Source organism: Bombyx mori, chromosome 10, assembly GCF_030269925.1.
Source record: "Bombyx mori chromosome 10, ASM3026992v2".
Lineage (NCBI taxonomy): Eukaryota > Metazoa > Arthropoda > Insecta > Lepidoptera > Bombycidae > Bombyx > Bombyx mori.
The window spans coordinates 14,542,880-14,566,942 of record NC_085116.1 but is presented as its reverse complement, the minus strand read 5'-3'; the positions used below and the strand labels follow the sequence as shown (position 1 = coordinate 14,566,942).

The 24,063-nt window shown below is 38.2% G+C and overlaps 2 protein-coding genes across 2 annotated transcripts in view; one reads left to right on the top strand and one right to left on the bottom strand.

The window, feature by feature from the left end:
- Nucleotides 1-24,063, bottom strand: part of LOC693101 (tetraspanin D107) — a gene marked incomplete in the record, with an annotated part of 52,871 nt that overhangs the window by 16,972 nt on the left and 11,836 nt on the right. Inside the window, 4 exon segments of the mRNA NM_001046854.1 lie at nucleotides 4,009-4,200; nucleotides 6,487-6,573; nucleotides 6,792-6,857; nucleotides 17,976-17,986. Of these exon segments, the coding sequence (NP_001040319.1) occupies nucleotides 4,009-4,200; nucleotides 6,487-6,552 (258 nt within the window).
- Nucleotides 13,674-23,671, top strand: LOC101738907 (leukocyte surface antigen CD53). Its single transcript, XM_038013186.2, has 5 exons — nucleotides 13,674-13,961; nucleotides 14,502-14,690; nucleotides 15,294-15,464; nucleotides 15,819-16,028; nucleotides 23,488-23,671. Exons 1-5 carry the CDS (start codon nucleotides 13,869-13,871, stop codon nucleotides 23,557-23,559), a joined length of 735 nt encoding a protein of 244 aa, XP_037869114.1. The 5' UTR covers nucleotides 13,674-13,868; the 3' UTR covers nucleotides 23,560-23,671.

The window sequence follows — 24,063 nt, the reverse complement described above, 5'->3', positions numbered from 1 at the left end:
CGCTCCCCCCCCCCCTAAACGGGTCACGTAATATGGGTACGTTCCCTTACATGGTTTAATGTAAAAGTGGATTTTCAAGCGACAACAGGTAATGCACAAGTACTGAATAAATCCCCTGTAAATAATTCAATGAACACTGACGTCATCCCGAATATCTACTAAACGTCTTTCTGACGTCATTGTTTCATCATCTCGCCACACGGTCCACCCACTGACATTAATGTGTCGAATGAACGCGGACATTGCATCTTAATTTCGTTTACACTTCAACGGCTTTCCTTATCACGATTCAAACAATGATATTTGAATACGCGTTAATTTACTTCAATGTTGTTCGGTAAAAAAAAGTTACGGTTGAAGTGATTGTCGCGACAAGGTTAAATCGCAATAGCATATATGGTGCATTGTCTTTTTCGACCGAATTTGAAACCACGTTTATTTATGAGATTGTAGTATTTTTATTCCTCCCTCATTGAACACTATTCAAAAACTTAGCGTTCTAATTAGTAACGGCATAGGAAAACATTTCCTTTCGACCAGGGTGGACGGGTAAAAGCCTATATATTTTTAAGATAGCCGCCCATAATAGCACAGGTTGCCTTATATTAAGCTTTTGCTAGGCAATAAATCTGTTAATAAAATTTTAAATAAATCAATGACTCGCTTTATTAGGGGCGTATTGGGAATTTTCGCAGATAAGTATCGTTTTTTTTTTTGCCTATTTCTGCGAACGAAGTAAACATGCGTTCTCATTTAAAGGATAGAACTACCATTACTTTAATTAAAATAAAAATAGATAAGCTTTTTTTTTTCTTAACTAATATTATTTTTTTGTTGAATTACAATTTATGTTTTTGTTCAATTTTTCAAAAATTTCATCTGAATCAGTCGGTAACCTATCCGAGAAATAGGTGATCGGCGCGCCTGGTAGTTTCCCTTCTTGGTCTTGACGCAGACACTCTGGGTCTCAGAAAAAACAAAAAAATCGCTAATCCTTATTATCATAGTAAGGATAACGGATCATACCTTTTAAAATATTGAATTGTCATCGGTCCTTAACACGTTAACAGTCCGGTGTTACGTATGTGGTACACGGTGAGCGGTTCCGCCGAGTTCGTGTACTCTATGAGGTACACGAGCCGATGTGTTTCTCTACGGGGCCTAGATCCACGGACTTGTCAAATTAGTTAGTGTTTTCTTTGTGGACTTGTGGCCAAGGATCTAATAAATGGAAAAAGTCGAAAACATGTCATTTTTTTTTTAAATTCTTGGTATAGAAACACGTCATAAAAAAACTTAGAAAAAAAGATACAATTTTTTATTGGTGAACTAAAAGCTTAGAAAAACAAACAACACAATATGCTGTTTTGCAAATTTTACATTGCGTTGATACCCTTTTGGCTTTGGCCCCTGCATATGGAGCAAGTCGACCTTCATCAAGGAGGTTTTGGCAGCATCTCACGCATCGTCTTCGGATGAATCAAGATTCTTTCTTGCCCAAAAACTCCAAAAAATGTGTGTTTTTCAGCGGCTTTCTTGAACTAGAAGAAAACGGTCTTCCTGATGATGGCCCTGGTAATCCTGATGGTCCTGATAATTATAATGGTCTTGATGACCTTGCATGTGATTGCGTTGTTCTTTGCGTACTGAAAAACCGTATTTCACTGGGTTGGTGTGCAAGTTCGTGCTATAAAAGTTTTTTTACAATGGTTTCATGGTTTCACGTGCTGCTAGAATGCTCAGCTTTTTTCGCCTTCTCTCTTTCGGTAAACCTCTTCTCTTTTTATTGACTGTGCCACAGAGGTCTGTCTGTATTGCGAGAAAACATAAATTCTGTCAAAGGGTCGCTCGTGTAGTAGTTGTCAGTTATCATGCAGCGACCTTCATCAAGTAAACCTTCTGCCAATGTTACTACTATACTTCCGGTATCCAAACCAAATACTTGCACACTTTGACCATTGTAAATTTGGTATCCCCAAGTGTAACCTTCTGCAGACCATAGCTTATAGATCTTCATGTTATATTTATGTGTTCGAGGGTATGTATTGGCGGAAAACTAGTCTGCCGCGGAAGTGAACCATCGATATGGTAATAAACTAACCATACATACGTCTACTGGAACCACTCATGAGTCTGGGGTAAACGTTAAGGGTACACGGTAATTTAATTCATAAGTCCGTGTACCGCCCGGTGTACACGGGTATATCCGGGTCAACGACCATATTTTGTTACTTTTAATGCATCAGTCGATAAGTGGACATCGAATAATGGCCAAAAAATATATAATCACACTTGGACATATGGCGTGTTTCGGAACGCTTGTATAGGGACTGTTAACGTGTTAATAAGTATGCCAAATTTCGTGTTAATCCGACGTTTTGAAGGGGGTCAAAATCATGTTCAAAGATTCCGTTACATACTAATATATGTATGAAGCTAATAAAAGCGTATTAAAAATTGAGTCTTCTGTCTAATATTCGAATTTACGTCGTTACGTATATGTCCTCGGGTAATCATTTACAACCGGCGAGAGGTCAGATAAAGTTGGTGTAAAAGTCGGAATGATTGTAGGCAGTTTTATGCCAACGATATCATTATTATCATTGTTTTTAAGAATCAAGCGTACATGCGTAAATCAAGTGCACGCTAAAACCTAACACAGTATAGGCTGTTTAAGACAAACGCAAAATTAACACCGACCAAATGACCACTCGAGTGATCGTGCATCCAATTGTCGTGATGAAGTCAACCTGATGGCCTTTGACACGATCTCGGTTTTAATGGTCATATCCTTTCTGCTTTATTAGTCTCCGTCCGTTTCGTGAATGGGAATCGGTCTAGATTCGCTTTCTAAAGGTTTTGGTATTGTCGTAATGTTGTTTAGGCCGCGAACCATTCGTAGGGAGGGTGTTTGAAGAGTGAATAGTTTTTATACAATTGCTTTTGACGTCTATCTTCAGTATGGATTACGGCATTGACGTTGTTGTTTGTGGGCTTCGGTAATCAATGAATACAAAGTAAGCCTGAGCTCTCTCACCCTTAGATAGAGCTCACTGTCCAGTGAACGCTAACAAACTCGAGACGATTTATCGATTTTTTTCTATTGGTACTTCGGCTGTTCCGAAGTTTATAGGGAACATACACACATCGACTTTTGATTTACTTAAAGACCTTGGAAGAAAATAATTTAGCATCTACTACTGTAATCTGTAAGTTTTCGGCTGAGAGTGGAATTTAATATGAAATTTCGAAAAGGGCATATGTCGCATATTTTGTCAAATACGTTTTTTCATATACATGTAGTATTGAGGCTTACCTACACCCATTTTATAATAATTCCATTAATTTTCAATTGCTAATTAACACTAAAATATTTCTCAAAAGTTAATAGTTTTTTTTCATTTCCTGAACATTTTACATTTTCAGAGATGTGCCCTTTTCGAAATTGCATATTCAATTATTCAATTACTTTTCATAATAAGCAAACGTGCGGTTCGCATATCAATGTACATACACGCAGTTCATTCTTATTGACCTCTACTGTAATCTTTGGAGAAACTATAATGAGCTTGTTTACTTTATATACGTACATGGTTTGTACCAGACACCGTTCACTCTAAAACATCAAGATGGCAATCCCATACATTGCTTCGTCTGGACGTAACTAAACATGATTTTAGAAAACGCATTACAACAGTAATGCGTTTTGGTTTGAAGGGTGGGGCAGCCGTTTTAACTTGGACGGTCTCAGTATAGTTACAACGGCTGCCTCACCTACACGCATTGATGTTCAAGAAATTTGGATCATTTAGTATATGATGTATGTTTTTTTGGATGTGAGCAATTTCTTCCAAATATGAACAAAAAGGGTATTAGGTACTCTCTATTACTCTGCAAGTTGTTGAGGTTGGAGCTTGCTGGCGGACTATGAGCAAAAGGCTGTTCTATGTTCGCCACGTCTATTGAGACGACCAATTCTAGAAGGGTTTGTATTATATAAAAACTCACCGTTATTATCATGCAGTGGTTCTCTTTGACAGCGCCACAGCAGCCGAAGAACGCGACAATGAAAACAATAATGCCGACAATGATGAGAACGATCGGAGCGAACTTGTAGAAGTTCTCATCGGTGAAGTTCATGTAAGGATACGAGTTTATTTCAGCCCTGATGCCAACTATCAGGATGATCAATCCCGTAATCTGTAACAAAAATATTCAAAGTGAATACATTCAGATACGTTAAACCGGAGCAGGCTTGAGGTTGGCTTTTAGTTGATTTCTTATTAATTAGATAATGAGTTATCCGAGCCCATATATACAATAAAAAGGTGATAATGAACACTGGGTTAAAGTCTCAATTGTACTGCATGAGAACTATCCCATTCTTAACACCTGAACACTAGATTGTTTCGATGCAGAAATAGGCTTAATGTCTATGCTTTTACTGAAGGAATATATTACTCGTATTATGGAATCACAATATCAACACTGTATTAAATATATATTAAAAAAAATTATTAAGTTCCTAAACCAAAAGGGTTTAGCCTTCCGATAAAAAGAATACCATTTTCAAAAACTGCTGCATGGTCACTGCTGCAGGTCACAGCTACCACAGTTCTGTGGTGGTAAGGTGTAAATATCTAAAATTATTCAACTCTATTTACCTAAATATGGGTAGTTCTTAACCAATATACCAGTCTTCTGTTACCTCTGATTTTTTCTGCAGCAAATCTTTTGATGTTGAAATGAGAGTTTTGAAATGAATCCATACCAGTGTGATTGCAATTGCATTTGCAATGCAAATGTATTATGCATATAATTACTTAAACTCAGTGATGGTTATCTTTTTTATGAAATTTATGTAAAGTTGTGGCCTTAATTTTTTGTTTTATCTTTAAGTGTTTAGAGGTCTCATTTAAAAATTATTACATTAAAATAAGAATGTTATGTAATAAGGTGTTTTAAATGCAAGTACGAAATAAACTATAAAACTCTTTTTAGTGCAGAGTTTAATATTATTGTGATGATTTTGGTTTTAAATTTGTATTTTCAATGTGTCTGTAAACTAAAACTTGATAAGTCACATGTCAGCTTTTTTGGAGTAATTACAAAATAATATCTATAGATTTAAGTTGGTGTTAGCTATTATTGAAAAGATTTGACTTATTTTTTTATAGATCTGTATGAAAACTATTCACAAAACTGAAAATAAAACATTTTTTTTTATGATTTTGATAATCATAATTAAAATGATATTACTACAATTTCATTACTTCTCCTCCATTCACATTTTATGTTCAAATTAAACACTTTCTAGTATTTTACTTGTATGTAGATTAATGTTATAAATGTAGGCACAGTAGGCAGCAGCTTGGCTCTGCCCCTGGCATTGCTGAAGTCCATGGGCGACCCTAATGACTCACTATCGGGTGAGCCGTACACTCATCTGCCTACTACGGCAATAACAAAAATGCCTCCATAAAACTTTCCAGGATCAAAATCTGTTTCTTATTATTAGAGAAACTCTCTACTTGCCAATGAAAATATCTGTCTAGTCCTTTCTAATATTAAGCCTTGACTAACAAGCAAAAAAAGGATTAAAAACAGTAGATATTGTTTTTGGAAATAATTCAAATCACACATTTAATTTTTTTTAAGCTACAGTATGTTTTTTTTGCAATAAAAATACTTTTACGGTTTAATGATGCGATTGTTACATTTTTTAGCATACTCTACATTTTTCTTACTCAAATTTGAATATTGTGCTACCATTTATTTTCTAAAAAAAAAAATGTGTGCGTGTACTAGTGTACACACGTAAGAAGTGAAACTTGTTTATGGCCTTATTTTTCGAAAAATGATCTACATGCAACTTTCTAGAAATTGGTTAAATAAAGTTAAATTAGATAAAGTTTAAACAAAAGGATTTTATTATCATAGACATGAATACAAAAAAGTTAAATTAGATAAAGTTTAAACAAAAGGATTTTATTATCATAGACATGAATACAAAACAGATGGCGCGTAACGGAAAAAAGTGACGCGTAACCGAAAAATGTGACGGTAAATTTTTTTCCAACGCCGATAAGGAAGTTTCACTTCAAAAATAAGTTTCTTTCAAATGTACTTAGTAGTATGTGACCATGAAAACTTGAAAATATTCGAAAACGTCAGTAATAAAATATTAAACGCTAAGTTAAACCGTAAAAGTTAATTTAATTATGCGACTACGTTTCGCGAAATCCGAAAAAAAATGTTATTTTTTTATTTAATAGACGCTAAAAGTCGTCTTTTCCTAATTAAGGAAATTACTTAATTCAATTGAATCAATATTAATGGAAAGATCACAAAGTGAAGGTATTACTAATGGTGCAATCGTCAGAATGAATCACTTCCAGTCTGGAAAGTTTTAAAACATAGTATGTACGTATACATACTGTGGTTTATTCGTAAATTCATGCGAAAAATTGTCAATTAGGTACTTACGGCAAACAGGAGATTGAAGCAAAACATGAGGTACTTTACACAGGACATTCCACCTTCGAGGGCCATTGTTATTCAATTAAATATTACCTGAAATAATAACAAAGATAGAATTCCCTTTCGCCGCAATAAGAAAAAAAATTGGCAAGGTAAACAACAAACATCGATTTTGCGTTGTTGATTCGAGCGCAAAAACTTAGTGACACGCAATAAAAAAACTGCACCCGTGTTTGTCGATTATATTAATGAGCTAACAAATTGAAAGTACTTTGATATTTTTTTTGCTAAAATTTAGTAAATTTACTCACCGCCAAATTGTATTACTACGGAATAAAATGATTCACACCAGCGCCAACAAAGCACACCGAGCTACAGTTTCTCACTATTTCTCAGGCAGGTTTATCTAAATTTTTTTTTAATTTTTTTACGGCCAATGGTTACAAGACCTTATAGCCTAACAGGTTTCTCTATAGTGGGCAGTGTTGCCACCTTAGATTTTTTTAATTCGCTAGGTCAAGAGAAAAATATCGCCAGATTTCGGAAATTTTGCTAATAAAAAAAAAACCACCAACTTCCGCTAAGTTTTTGAACTTGAATCAGACTAAAGAAATCCTAAGTCGATTATGTTTAGTGCCAGTTTCACCAGCTCCGTAATAAGAGATATCTACGATTGGTTAAATTACAGTTTTGAATGAACGATTCGTTAGCTATAGACTACGGGAACTCATCTGGAAACTGTAAAACTGGCTCCTAATATTCTATTGGCAGTAAAATAAAACCAAATTAATATGTTTATTTTTTAATCAGAAGAGTAAAATAAGAGAAGAATAAGAATTAGAAGAGTAAAAATCAAGAGAAAATGTGTGTAAATTAAAATTCTAGTCTAAAAAAATTCTAGTAAAAATCTTCTACAACTTCATCATCATTCTTACTCGTAGATGCTACCGTCAACGCCAAAGGTGTTGATAGCTGTAGTCTTGTGGTTTTGTAAGATTATTTTGTGTTTAGACTGTTATTAGGTGCTATGACATCGCTTGGTAATTCATAGTTAAAACACTTTGCATCAATAGCTTTAAGCCTATTTTTTATAAAAATAATAGTTTTTAAAAGTGGACCAGCCATCCTGTTCCGCAGTTTACTTTTTACAATGTTCATTACACTAAATACTCTTTCGATACCCGCATTAGAATGGGACAAAGTAAAAACAAAACATTCATTAACAAACGACCTCGCCTAGGAATTCCCCGGTTATAGAGTACCTAAGCTGAAAACATTAACATGAAATTTCGGGATATCAGGAGATTTCCCTATCAAAAGTATGTTGCTAGATTCCTTATTAAAAAACCGCCAAAAACCACTAAAAATAATAAATGCGCTATAAAATGAAAAAATACCACTAAGCGCCTCAAAAAATCACCAGTTCTGGTGGGAAAACCACCAAGGTGGCAGCACTGATAGTGCGGGACATGGACATAGATAATACACAGTCAGTCCTATTATTCCATAGACCTATATAGTAGGGACACGACATATTGTTCTATACGTACAATTGCTTATATAAATAGCACCCATTTTGAAGGCACACACATAAACATATATCTATCTCGTTCTTATTCAGCACTTTAACTTGCAGGAAAACAAGATAACAGTATTTCAGTGCGTACATAAAATGAAACATGAATATACGTAAATGTCTCCGTCTCCGTCTAATGAGGCCGAAAATCCGCCATGCTTAGCGCGCCAAATGTCATTGTCACGTCAGTTCGGCCGTCTGTTTTGGGTTGTACATTATTTATTGACTTTGATATCGATTTAATATGATTGCTTATATAAAATTTCTAATTTTATCATGCTTAAAACATACAAAAATAATAATTAAAATATATTTTATAGGATCTCAAGAAGGTCGATGCCCCAAAACTATTATCTATATATATTTAAATTCATTATGGAGCCCTCATCCGAAACATAAATTATACACTTAATAATATATTTGAATCCGAAATATCGGACACCATTTTTCGGTCGGAATCTATTCATCATGACACTAATCACAAATATCTCTTTAAAATATGTCATCAAAACATATTTATACATTCTGTTTAGATATTTCGGGAAAAAGGCTACCGACAAAATCTCTTCGGAACTATTTAAATAAAATAGTTTTATTCCGCAGTGAGCAGTGTTTTACTCACTACATTTCCAATATTTAAGAACAAAATTATAAAAAGTTGTTGTTGAACCTCAGCCTCAGCCTCGGTCTGAGTACTCGGGTATTACTGCCCTTGTTGTCTTTCTTTTGTTTTTAATTTTTTATTATTATTAATAGTATTGTTAAATCTCTATTAATCTATTAATGTAATGCATGCTGTGATTGCCTATAATTAGAGTTGCAGTTATCAATTGCTCTATACATGTCAATGTTATTTTATGTCTTACTGTAAACCCTGTCGGTAATCCTTAAATAAATAAATTCGTTAAATATTTATTAATTAAGTGATTTTAGAGAGGAAGTCACAAGGAATGACGTTTGTAATTTCATTAACGAATAAATGTTCTGTAGGTGTTTTTTTTATCAGGCGGTCCCTTGTTATGTTTAAAATTTGAATCACTCTCAAGTAATATTTCACATAATATCTAAATCACATCATCTTTGCACATAACAATATACTTAATTCCTATTAAAGTATAAATTCTACAAATACATTCATACTCAACAATATTTAAAATAAAATAAGCCAAGAACGTTTATCGATAAAACTTACTAACATTAAAATCTTCTGGGCAGCACTAAAACCGCCATGTTTTGTGGCCAGATGACGTCACAGTGGCACGAATTCATAGACCTATATAGTAGGGACACGACATATTGTTCTATACGTACAATTGCTTATATAAATAGCACTCATTTTGAAGGCACGCACATAAACATATATCTATCTCGTTCTTACTCAGCACTTTAACTTGCAGGAAAACAATATAACAGTATTTCAGTGCGTACATAAAATGAAACATGAATATACGTAAATGTCTCCGTCTCCGTCTAATGAGGCCGAAAATCCGCCATGTTTAGCGCGCCAAATGTCATTGTCACGTCAGTTCGGCCGTCTGTTTTGGGTTGTACATTATTTATTGACTTTGATATCGATTTAATATGATTGCTTAAATAAAATTTCTTATTTTATCATTCTTAAAACATACAAAAATAATAATTAAAACATATTTTATAGGATCTCAAGAAAGTCGATGCCCCAAAACTATTATCTATATATATATAAATTCATTATGGAGCCCTCATCCGAAAAATCGGACACCATTTTTCGGTCACAATCTATTGATCATGACACTAATCATAAATACCTCTTTAAAATATGTCATCAAAACATATTTAGACATTCTGTTTAGATAATTTCGGGAAAAAGGCTACCGACAAAATCTCTTCGGAACTATTTAAATAAAATAGTTTTATTCCGCAGTGAGTAAAACACTATTGTAAATTCGTTAAATATTTAATAATTAAGTGATTTTAGAGAGGAAGTCACAAGGAATTAAGTTTTTAATAATGAATAAATGTTCTGTAGGTGTATTTTTTTATCACGCGGTCTCTTGATAAGTTTAAAATTTGAATCAGTCTCAAGTGAAACTGATTCAAATGGTGCGGCGCACCTTCCTTGGGGTGCGCTGCGGTAGTGTGTTACGGACTTTAGGTCAGCAAAACAATTAAAATAGATTGTAATAGTCTAAGAAAAACACGTACTCAAAATACGATAACATTTAGCATGCTAGAAATGGGTAGATGGCTTTGAACTACGTCATATCTATAAGTTTTGCGACAAACAACAACTTTATAAAATCAGTGTAGCAACTTTTAAAAATCATCATATCATTTACTTGGCAAATTCGAAGGACGAACTTGTCTTAGATTTCACCCATCTAAATCATATCATATTTGCACATAACAATATACCTACTTACTTCCCATTAAAGTATAAATTCTACAAATAAATAATACTCAACAATATTTAAAATAAAATGAGCCAAGAACGTTTATCGATAAAACCTGATAACATTGAAATCTTTTGTACAGCACTAAAACCGCCATGTTTTCTGGCCAGATGACGTCACAGTGGCACGAATTTTTGGTTGACGTTTCATTTCCATAAGTTTCCTACTTCAGTGCACGAATTTTTTGTTGACGTTTCATTTCCATAGGTTTCCTACTTCAGTGTATTATTCCCACTGAAGTAGGAAACCTATGGAAATGAAACGTCAACAAAAAATTCGTGCCACTGTGACGTCATCTGGCCACAAAACATGGCGGTTTTAGTGCTGCCCAGAAGATTTTAATGTTAGTAGGTTTTATCGATAAACGTTCTTGGCTCATTTTATTTTAAATATTGTTGAGTGAATGTATTTGTAGAATTTATACTTTAATAGGAAGTAAGTATATTGTTATGTGCAAAGATGATGTGATTTAGATATTATGTGAAATCTAAGACGAGTTTGTGCTTCAAATTTGCCAAGTAAACGATATGACGATTTTTAAAATTTGCTACACTGATTTTATAAAGTTGTCGTTTGCCGCAAAACATAAAGATATGGCGTAGTACAGTGCCATCTGCCCATTTCTAGCATGCTAAATGTTATCGTATTTTGAGTACGTGTTTTTCTTAGACTATTACAATCTATTTTAATTGTTTTGCTGACTCTAAAGTCCGTAACATACTACCGCAGCGCACCCCAAGGAAGGTGCGCCGCACCATTTGAATCACTTTCGCTTGAGAGTGATTCAAATTTTAAACTTATCAAGGGACCGCGTGAAAAAAAAACACCTACAGAACATTTATTCATTAATTACAAACGTCATTCCTTGTGACTTCCTCTCTAAAATCACTTAATTATTAAATATTTAACAAATTTACAATAGTGTTTTACTCACTGCGGAATAAAACTATTTTATTTAAATAGTTCCGAAGAGATTTTGTCGGTAGCCTTTTTCCCGAAATATCTAAACAGAATGTCTAAATATGTTTTGATGACATATTTTAAAGTGGTATTTATGATTAGTGTCATGATCAATAGATTCCGACCGAAAAATGGATTTTTCGGATGAGGGCTCCATAATGAATTTAAATACATATAGATAATAGTTTTAGGACATCGACTTTCTTGAGATCCTATAAAATACGTTTTAATTATTATTTTTGTATGTTTTAAGCATGATCAATTATGAAATTTTATATAATCAATCATATTAAATCGATATCATAGTCAATAAATAATGTACAACCCAAAACAGACGGCCGAACTGACGTGACAATGACATTTGGCGCGCTAAACATGGCGGATTTTCGGCCTCATTAGACGGAGACGGAGATATTTACGTATATTCATGTTTCATTTTATGTACGCACTGAAATACTGTTATATTGTTTTCCTGCGAGTTAAAGTGCTGAGTAAGAACGAGATAGATATATGTTTATGTATGTGCCTTCAAAATGGGTGCTATTTATATAAGCAATTGTACGTATTGAACAATATGTCGTGTCCCTACTATATAGGTCTATGATTATTCCCAATACTGCGTGACATTTCAGAACGATAGAGTCTCCATCTGTGAATTGGCTCCGTCGTTAATACACGTCGTTTTAAAAGTAGCAATTTTTATCTGTTCCTAATGCAATTTATTTCAGCTGGGTAATTTCTATTTCACTCTATTGTCTTTTATCTATTACTAAACGTACCTAACGGTTTCAACTTTTTTTTGCCATGAAAGAAAATAACAAAATACTATGTATGGATCGAAAAAAGAACGAATTTTTTTGGATCGCCTCGCTTTGTCTGTGATCTTTTACTCTTAGTAAGGAAGGTAGGCAGCGGCTTGGCTCTGCCCCTGGCATTGCTGAAGTCCATGGGCGACGGTAACCACTCACCATCAGGTGGGCCGTATGCTCGTCTGCCTACAAGGGCAATAAAAAAAAAAAAAAAAAAAAAACCTTTAATTAATACTGTTATGCCGGTAAGTGTAACGCCATCTATCGCCGAATAGCTGAACGAATATCGAAGGATTTAGTAAGATCTAGATAACCGTACCGGCAGTACGGTTTTCGTCAAGGTCGCTCAGCTGGCGATCTTCTTGTATACCTCACACATAAATGGGCTGAAGCCTTGGAAAGCAAGGGCGAGGCTCTCGCTGTTAGGTTCGGTGCTCTCCCCCACGCTTTTCATACTGCATATCAAGGACATGCTATCTATTGATGGCATGCATTGCTATGCGGATGATAGCACGGGGGAAGCGCGATATATCGGCCATCAGAGTCTCTCTCGAAGCGTTGTACACGAGGCAATTAAAACTTGTGTCTGAAGTGGAGAACTCTCTGGGGTGGGTCTCCAAGTGGGGTGAACTGAATTCAGTTCAGTTCAACCCATTGAAGACACAAGTTTGCGCGTTCACTGCGAAGAAGGACCCTTTTGTCATGGCGCCGGAATTTCAAGGAGTATCCCTGCAAATTTCCGCGAGTATCGGGATTCTGGGGGTCGATATTTTGAGCGATGTCCAGTTTCGGAGTCATTTGGAAGGTAAAGCCAAATTGGCCTCTAAAATGTTGGGAGTCCTCAACAGAGCGAAGCGGCATCGTGTAAGAAAAATCAAACCCGCAAAATTATAATTTGCGGAATCACTGGTGGTAGGACCTCTTATGAGTCCACACGGGTAGGTACCATCACCCCGCCTATTTCTGCCGTAAAGCAGTAATGCGTTTCGGCTTGAAGGGTGGGGCAGCCGTTGTAACTATACTGAAACCTTAGAACTTATATCTCAAGGTGGGTGGCACATTTACATTGTACATATCTATGGGTTCCAGTAACCACTTAACACCAAGTGGGCTGTGAGCTCGTCCACCTATCTAAGCAATAAAAAAAAAGGACACTAAAACATTCCTGGGCCGCAGTCTTCTCTTTACATCTGCAGACCGTGAAGAACCACATATCCCGCGCGCACCCCAGGGGCCGAAAACTCGCGTGTAGTTTGGTTACCTGCTAGAATAAAAAGAAAAGGATGATGATACCTATTCGTATGATCCCACAAGATGAGCTTCCACCAGTAAGCTATTCCATTAACCACGGATGCACCTCGCGATTAGATAAGAATTTGCATCAATAAGCTGTTAAGTTTAAGACCAAAGCCATATCTTGGTGTTCAAAGCGTTGATCTGTAGTATCTAGTTCTTAAATAAAATGTGAGTGAAATTATCTTATCATGATAGCGAAAGATAAGATGCCCATGTCAAGATAATCCCAAGATATTGGCTTGTTTATGATTGATAAATGTGTTTCATCTCAGTTTTAGGTTTACTTATCAGTTTTAGTGAACCTACGTGTGTAATATGACTAAAATGTCTTTAAAATTAAATCTTGAAGTTCCAAAGTTTTTGAAATCCGTTAGGTATACTTTGGCCGCAGTAAATGGATTGTTTTTGGTAAGAAATTGAGTCTCGCAACATCGTTAAAATAAATGTTGAATTTGGATAATGCCAATACGGAATGGTTTTATAGTAAATACAGACGAACCTTCAAGACGCGTGATAAATTCGACTGACTTCGGTTTGAAATGCGCGTGAAGTATTGGCGATGCACAAATTTTTATATTTGTGGTCTTTAAGGTAGGTAAGAGCCCGGCTTACGAATGAATGCGACTTTCAATTAGATCTTCAGGCAGACTAGACTAGACAATTTTTTTTATAATTTAATTATATAGAAACCTAACAGGTGTGGTTCACGAATGGGTCTGCGATAAAAGAGTAATGTTGTTGCTACGGCGGTTTTTTTTTTCGAAATATTTTTTGAAACTCCTTAGCGCTCAATCGTTATGAGCCATAATTCAAACGAACAGCCCGATCTATTATAATTGATATTCACATCTATTAAAAAAATTGAATATATAATTTAATTTTTGTTTGTCGGTAAAGTATCCGCGTCAGTTTTTCTGAATTCGGATAATATTAATTTTCTTTTCTCAGTTAACTGGTTTCCTGCTGCTAATCGTTGGGGTTGTGATCCTCGTCCAATATTCTGAGTATGAAGTATTCGTCACTCAAAGATTCTTCACAATACCAGGATTCGTGATTGCGACAGGCGTGATTATATGCATTGGATCCATCCTAGGGTTTTATGGAGCGATTTCAGAGCAGTTTTACTTTATTGCTGGGGTTTGTATCGATGATAAAGTCATTTATTATTTTGGACTCAAGCTATTAAAATACTATATATTCAATTTAAATGACACAATAAAATGAAACCTGACCGAACTATAAGTGATAATAAAGTGATTCAGTCTCAACTCACACCGGACTTCAAGTAGCATTGGCGCTTGCAAGCCAATACGGAAGTCAGCACGGATAACGCTAACTTAAAGGCACGACCTCCGGTCTCGGAGGACAGTGGTGTGACGGTAGCTATCATACAACACAAGATATTTTGAATGTCGCTTACGACATTTTCAAGATAAGCTTGCGTGTATATACAAGTTCTGAACAACAAAGTTCGAACCGTCGGTCTAGTGAACAATATCACCCGCTCGGTGGAAGATCTACCCTTTGTCATATATTACCACCACTTACCGCCAGTAGCCGTGACCTCTTTCACTTGTTTAATGAATAAAAAAGTTTAAAGAAGGCTTTACATGACATTATCCACATACCTCCCATCATCACATCACAGAGGAACAACACTAGTTTCTTCAGTGGAACTCATAGGCACTCGTCTTGTGCCGTAGCACATCAAAATACTTAAAGGTACTTTGGTATTTTCAGTACGTGATGCTGTCCATAGTGGTACTGGTCTTCGAAATAGTTATTATAATAATTGCGTTCGCTTTGAGTAACGACGCGGTGTCCGAGATCAGAGCCCCGATGTTGCAAAGTCACCAGCTGTACGAGAGTAGACGAGATATAGCCAGGCTTTGGGACGACTTGCAAATGGAAGTGAGTTTTGTTTTTATTTTTATTGCTAACCTAATCTATAAATTGTTACTTGGAATCCACATCGTAATTCGAATGCCGCCCTGCCTATTTCTGCCGTAAAGCAGTAATGCGGTCCGGTTTGAAGGCTAGAGCAGCCGTTGTAACTATACTGAGATCTTAGAACTTATATCTCAAGGTGGGTGGCGCATTTACGTTGCAGATGTCTATGGGCTCCAGTAACCACTTAAAACCAGGCGGGCTGTGAGCTCGTCCACCCATCTAAGCAATAAAAAAAACCATAAGAAAGTTTATGATTTTACTTATCGCAGCCAAGGTGCTATTTAAACTCTGTGACATCCTTAGTTCTCTTGATAGTTCGAGTGCTGCGGAGTGTCTAGCCGTTTGGACTACATGTCAAGTAGGATCCCCGTGAGCTGCTGCCACATAGACTACGGCACTATATCGCCATTCGAGTGTGGTGCGGCCAACGCTTACACGACGGGCTGCGCGACCTTTCTCGGCGAATGGCTTGCATACAACGCGTATGTGATAGCGGTTTGTGCCATCGTTGCCACGAGTCTACAGGTTAGTGTTAGTGTTTTAGGTTAAACAACAAAATCCGGCCGCGAAAAGCCGGAATAGCGCCTTATGCTATCAGCGAATAGGGAGGGGAAACCAAATGTTTGTATTAATTGTTTTTATTGCATTGATCGGTAAACGAGCTCACGGCCCACCTGATGTCAAGTGCTTACCGGGGCCCATAGACGTCTACAACGCGAATGCCGCCACCCACCTTGAGATATGAGTTCTAAGGTCTTAGTATAGTTACAGTTATTTTTTTCCTACCTATGCTGATAGCCTTGATAGGCTATTTCAGCTTCACCCTAACGCAGTCTTTCTCAAAGTGGGCGATAACGCCCCCTGGGGGGCGTTTGAAACCTAGAGGGGGGCGTTAAGGGGCCCAGGAAAAAATGGGGGGTGTTGATGTGGGTTAGGGGGGCGCTGTAAAATTTGTAATTTCATTTACTTTATAGTATTTTAAATTTCACTAAAATTAAAACTCGTTTATATTTCTACCCTGTATGATGTTATAAAAACTTAAAATAATTAACATAGATTTCGTAGGATAGCCCACACACCGTACGCAATCAAGTTTTTGCGGAACATGATCGATGATAAAATTAGAGCAATTTTACCTTTATTATATTTCTCCAGAAATTATTTTAAACATTAAAAAAAAACCACCATGCAGAGTTTTAAAATATTACACATACGTAAACTAACACAAATTGAGATTTTCTTTACTTTCTTTCTTATTTTTAACATAAGGGCATTTTACAGCATTTTCCTAGCATTTTATAAGAAATTACTGATGTAAAAATCATAATTTTTATATAAAATGGAAATGCAGATATAATTATTGTTCAAAAACTTGTCTTAGATTTTTTTTTTACAATTTACCCATTACCGTCCAATTTCAAATAGTATAGTAAGCATCGATATATTACCAGTGGTAATATATTACCAGTGTTATATTACCATAATATATTACCTAGATAGTAAGCCTAAACAGCTACTGTTGATTAATTCCGGCCGCTTTCTCTCAACTTCTTGCTTTAATCTCATCAATTGTTCGCAGTAGAGTCGATGGTCGCAGAGGTCAGGATGATCGCAGAATCGATGGTCCTGCCTGGTGGTAACAGCTCATAATGTATAATGCCCTTCCAATCCCACCACACACAGAGCATCACCTTGTTGCGAGTTAACCCGGGTTTCGCCAGAGTCTGTGAAGCCTGACCGGCCTTTGACCACAACCTTTCTCGTACGTTCTTGTCGTACGTGATCCACTTTTCATCACCAGTTATCAGCTTCTTCAAAAATGGTTCGGTTTCATTACGTCATAATAAAGAATCACAAATGAGTACACGGTTCATTAGGTTTCTTTCAGTGAGCTTTTTTGTGTACCCAGTTTTTTTCAAATGTGCCATAACTATTTTGTGGTCAATTCCCAGTTCTTCAGTTACGTCGTAACTAGTGATATGCCGATCTTGCCCCACTTTTTCAAAAATGGCATCGATTTTATCCGTAATAGGGCGACCAGAGCGACGTGCATTTTTGACATCAAAATTTCAGGATTGAAAACGCTTAAACCAAATTTTTGCCACTCTCACAGACACTGCACTAGGTCCATAAACATCGCAAATTTTTTTCACGGCTTGCGTTGCTTTTTGACCTTTTTTGTAGTGAAATTTTAAAATGTATCGAATATCTTCATTAGATTATCTCATCTTGACAGTACGAAAAATAAATAAAAATCACACATCTTCCTAATTTTAATTTGGAATGATCTTCTTTCGAATTTAAACTTTTAATGATACCAAAACCAGCCAGATACAAATAGTATAGCCAAAGAGATTTTATTACAAGTTCATACATTTTTTAGCTATTGCATATCTTTTATCACGGGCCTTGAGCGCGGCGAACGAATCATGAAATTCCGTAACGAAAAAAACCTAACATCCCTCACTCCGCCTACCATGTAGCTCGCGTTCAACACATTCACACGTTGCGCTTGTGTAGTTTTGTGAATAAGCGCGTGGCGTAACGTCACACTGCATGCGCATCATGAAAAGTCTGCCCATCTCTCTCTCGCGCGGTTTAGCTTATAAATGTGAAGGGGACAGTTAAGGTTTTGCCTTTATTATGGTTTAATAGAGCGTGGTGTTGTTTTATTATTGTTTTAATATTAAATTATCATTGTCTAATTATAATGTCATAAGTTGATAAAAAATGCTATGCAATAGCTTTACTGCTGCAGTTCCCGAGTGCCACACGTTTTTTTTTTGTCAGGAGGAAATCGCCGGACTTCCGCCCTTCACTGGGGATGGAAGGCGGGGCATGTCGGAGTCGAACCGACTAAAACCTCCTGTCGCTCAACAACCAGCATCCAAACCTCGCATGAGACAGAGCTCATGAAAAGGCAAAGGGGGAAAGTGAAGCGTTTAGTGCGGAGCACATCTCTCCCATCACCCTCCCCCCTCGGGACGCCGGACTGGCGGTCGTCGGCGCCACGACCACCAGCCCTCTCGGTCGGCAGGCTGTCCGAAGCCCGCCTAGATGGCGCCGGTTAGAATGTCTATTCTACGGAATACCCCGCTGGGTCAAAACCAGCGTGGGTTGAGGATAGCCGGCCTTCCATCACCCGGATGCTCATGCGTAAAACGTGTGCAGAGCAGCTTGCACGTCGTCTTCTTGGGCCCCCTTCACCGGTCCCCAGGCCGACATGTGAGGGAGACCCGAAACACTTAGAGGGCCAGGGCTTGGGCGAGATCCGTTTCCCTGGACCCCGCTCGACGGCGGCGGGCCTGTGCATCTCTCACGCGCCCCGCCACCCCCTTTTGAGAGATGGTGCACTCGCAGAAGTCGAGCATCGCTTTCCACGACTCGTCGTCACCGAGCATCGATGCCAAAACACTCGGCAACGACAAGTCGTTTCCTATTTTTGTGACGAGGACACGCCGCCACCCCTCCCATGCGGGGCAGGCGACGAGCGTATGCTCTGCCGTGTCCAAGTCGCAACCACAATGGTGGCACTCTGCCGTTGGCTCAGCTCCGATCCGGTGCAGAAACTCACTGAAGCAACCATGCCCAGTGAGTACCAGCGTGAGTCGAAAAGTGAGGCGTCCTTTGCCACGATTCACCCAATTTACAAGAACCGGGCGAATCGCCTCGACGTTCCTACGACCAGCCCCGAAGGATCGGCCAGCCGCCTGGACCATGACTCCAGCACGGACCGCCGAGATTGGGCCCTCCGCGCTCTGACCACACTGGGGCCGGGACGCGCCACGCCCCGGGCACGAAGGTTAGCCCGCCACTGATAATCAGTGGCGAGCACCTCCGCCTCCAGGACCCAAGGCGGCGTCCCAGCCAGTACACACGCCGCCTCGAAAGAGATGGTGCGATAACCACGGATGATCCTGACCGCGATGGTGCGTTGCGGCCGTTGCAGCAACTTCGCTACCCCCACGGCCAGTGACTGGCCCGACACGGGCACCTCGTATAAGACCATTGACCGCACTACTACCGTATAGAGACGGCGCGTCACCTGGTCAGGCCCCCCGATGTTGGGAAGAAGCCGGCTTAACGCGCCGGCCACCCCCAACAAACGAGGGACCAGGTTCTGAAAGTGAACACAGAAGGTCCAACGACTGTCCAGAATGAGGCCGAGGTACTTCAACTGCACCCCGACCCGATACGGACGCCGCCAACCACGATATGGCCATCGACAGTTGGCACTCTCCGGGGCCTGTAGAACCACATGGCCTCGGATTTACTGAGTGTCACGTCGAGGCCCAATCTCCTGATTTTGCCGACGACATGCGCTACCCCAGCGGTGGCAAGACGAGCAAACTCAGCAAAACTCCCTCCCCGGGACACGACCAGCGTGTCGTCTGCGTAACAGATTACGCTTAGGCCCGGGAGGAGGGCACCTCTCAGTACCCAGTCATACCCGATATTCCACAAAAGGGGGCCGAGCACCGACCCCTGAGGAACACTGCGCACGACCGGGAACCTGTGCACGATCCCACCGTGTCCAGTACACGTGACCGATCTGTCCTCCAAGTAGGAAGCCACCAGTCGGCGAGGTTAGGGGGGGGGGGGGCACTCCGTGTCTTACCAGGGACATTTTTTTAAATACAAGAACACCTATTGCGGCATAACTATAATAGTTAGACATATGCTGTCGCGACACTTTTTGTAAATAATAATGTTTTTTACAAAGTCGTAGTACATTATTTTATTCTATTATCAATCGTTTTCGTAGGGCACGCGACGTAAAGAATATTTTAGGTAAATTTTTTTCCACCTTGGGTTCAATTATTGGAGTTTTAGTAAGGATACCAAATTTTTTTCAAAACAGATTATAGCCTATGTCACTCGGGAATAGTGAAGCTTCCTAACGGTGAAATAATTTTTCAAATCGGCTTAGTGGTTTCGGAGCCTATTGAATACAAACAAACAAACAAATCTTTCCTCTTTATAATATTAGTATAGATATTAATTATTACGAACAATAAAAACGCTGACTTAGGCGGCGGTTTTTATTTGAACCAGTTCTAAATTATAAACTTATATTCTATGAAAAATTACCCATATTTATCTATAATACGAAATGATATAAATTTATTTTTCGTAGTTTCCTTCCATCTTGCGTCGATAATCCTCAATGCTGAGGGTCGTGGCCTTCTCTAATAACTTTCTCCTGCATCATCTTGCGCCATTCTTGCCTGTCCTCGGCTGTGTGGATAGCAACGTGGACTGAGGTATTGAGAGTGGAGCGTATTTGGTCCGACCAGCGCATTGGATTTCTGCCTCTGTGCCTTCTCCCGCATACCTTGCCTGTTACCAGCAGCTTTTCCAAATTGTCACCTCTCTTTCTGGCGATATGTCTAAAGATCTCGAAACTCCTCCGCGCGCATGTAGTGCTGAGGCGCATTGGAATATTGAGCTCGATAAGAATGGATTCGTTGGTTCTGTGTTCTGTCCAACGAATCCCGAGCATTTTCCTCCAGCACCACATCTCAAACGCGTCGATGCGTTGGCGGTCGGCTTCCTTGAGGGTCCAAGTCTCTGCGCCGTAGAGCAAAATGGAAAAGACGAGGGAGTTGACGAGCTGCTTTTTGGTATTCCTCGAGATGTTTCTGTCCCCCCAAACACGGTCCATTTGGGACATAGCTCTCTTTGCCATACTGATTCGCCTTCTGAGGTCCTTTTCGGAGGATCCATTACTAGCTATGACGGAGCCCAGATAAATGAAATCCTCTACGACTTCCAGGTTTAGCTTATTCGTAGTTTAATAAGTTATTATTGTTAGTAGTATTATTTACTAGTCGAAATATAAAATTTTAATTATCTTATGATGAAAATCTTATATTAATGAGAAAGGTATTCAACAAAAATTGTTTCGTTCTAATAAATTAGCATAGTAATAGTACAGTGAACTAGCAATTTATTTTGGTAATTCTGAATTTAAACAAACATATTGATGAGATGAATTCATTTTTACTTTGCAAATTTGTAAATACACGCTCTGTAGCAATGTACGGACATATAATAATATGAAGAAACAATAATAGCATCTACAAATACATATGTACTACGTGGTACTACATTTACTAAAATTAATACAACATTTATTAATTAAATTAATGAAATTGTGATTTTAAAGTTTTAGGGGTGTATAAAAAATGGGGGGCGCTGAAAAATAATTGATTTTCAAAGGGGGCGGTAAAAGAAATAAGTTTGATAATCACTGCCCTAACGTGTAGGTGAGTTCAGGGGGCTCAAACCGGAGTGTAGCTAATACTGGCCCTAGCAAGAGCAGTGCTTCGCAGAATCTACCACCGGATCGGAAACGCGACGCACTGAGAAGATCCGGCGAGAAACTCAGTAGGCTGTGTCTATGGGTTAATTTACTCGTCGAGCCCTTCGTCGCAAGCGACGGGTTTGGCGAGGGCGGTGACTGGAGTTACTCAGTATAATTTACGATAGCAGCGCTACTGTATAGTAAAAAAATTGTCGAGATAATTTTCTTATTTTTTATTGTATTTTTATATATATATTTTAGCGCTCTGTAGCTGTTCGTCTTTTTAATTGTAGGTAGTAGTAGTAGTGGTTGCGATTTAATTCTGTCGCAAATCAATAAGTTCAAATGTTCATCAGTACAATGTTTGAAATGTATGAAATGTTTGGTAAATTTGATCTGGAATCGAACCTTCGCATACAGTCAGTAGAGATTTCGGGTTACCTTCCGAGTCACTTCATAGTTGGTAAGAAAACATTTGGATTTTTTGTTGGACAACACCATTATTGAAATTCTACTGATTTCATTCAAATATAGGTACTACTAGTTTGAACAACTGCTGAGTAACCTTGCTAAATAGTTCGTATGTGTATGTAAATTAACGAGAGGTCGCGATAAAAATAGCCTTACGGTCTTACCATTAACATTGTTATAGAGAAAACATCGTATTTACAATAATATTATTGTATGAAAAATTAACGTATGAAACAGTATGATAAATTATTACACTTAAAAACATAACACAGAAAAATATATTATAAAACATTCTTAAACCCTTATGCATATTTGAATTTGACGAAATAGGACCGTATTACCAAGCACTGGTCAATGATCTGTTCATACCAATACTACGAGTTACATTTTCCATGAATAACAGCCACTTTTGTGATGTTATTTTTGGAATTTACATAATCATCGGCTTTAGGACAAGTCACACACACACACACACACACACACACACACACACACACGCACGCACGCACGCACGCACGCACGCACGCACGCACGCACCCACGCACGCACGCACGCACGCACACACGCACACACGCACACACACACACACTAAATAAATCAACTTTAAATAAATAAATAAGTAAAGATCGGCAACAATGGCATCGCGAGAAGCCATACTGAAAACATAGAGGAAGAGTCCCGACTCTGCCTTAAAACATGTTACATTGTTCTAAATACTAGTGGTTCCCAAATACTCTAACTATTCAACAATCACTGTTTGCGACTACATAAATAATAATAAAATTACTACATACAATAATAAAATTACTACATAAATGAACGATGACTCGAAATATAGAATGCATACCGGTCACTGTCCTCGTCGAACCCGTCGCTTGTGACGAAGAGCTCAGCGAGTAAATTAACACATAGAGGCATAGACACAGCCCACTGAGTTTCTCGCCGGATCTTCTCAGTGGGTCGCTTTTCCGATCCGGTGGTAGATTCTGCGACGCACTGCTCTTGCTAGGGTCAGTGTTAGCAATACCTCCGGTTTGAGCCCCGAGAGATCACCTACACGCTGATATAGCCTCTCAAGGCTATCAGCATAGGTAGGAAAAAAAATACATAACCAGTCCTAGAGACTAGCAGAGACCGAAGAATTTGTTTTAATAAATTGGTAAAATAAACAAAGCTATACTTTTGATTATTTTTTGTTTCTTCTAGGTATTATTATCAGCGATGTCAGGGTGGCTGGCCTACAGATCGAAGTTCGAAGAGGTTGAATTAGAGTCTTGAGTTCCTTAATTAATGTTATCTTATGTGTAACGTTTAATGTATAACAAAGTTTTGTTTATGTATAATAATGACGTAATGTTCAAATAAATAGAATTTAAAAACTTTAGACGGACTTTGTGGTTTTATTGCTATGTCGTCAATCGTCTATGACATACGAATTAAATATGCATTTCTGTTCCGCAGAAAGGTATTCAAGTAGGTATTTGCAAACAGAAATGAGCATCTTTTTTTTTAACAGCATGTTATCTTTTTTTTTTATTGCTTAGATGGGTGGACGAGCTCACAGCCCACCTGGTGTTAAGTGGTTACTGGAGCCCATAGACATGCACAACGTAAATGCGCCACCCACCTTGAGATATAAGTTCTAAGGTCTCAAGTATAGTTACAACGGCTGCCCTACCCTTCAAGCCGAAACGCATTACTGCTTCACGGCAGAAATAGGCGGGGTGGTGGTACCCACCCGCTAGGACTCACAGGAGGTCCTACAACCAGTAAATCCGTGGC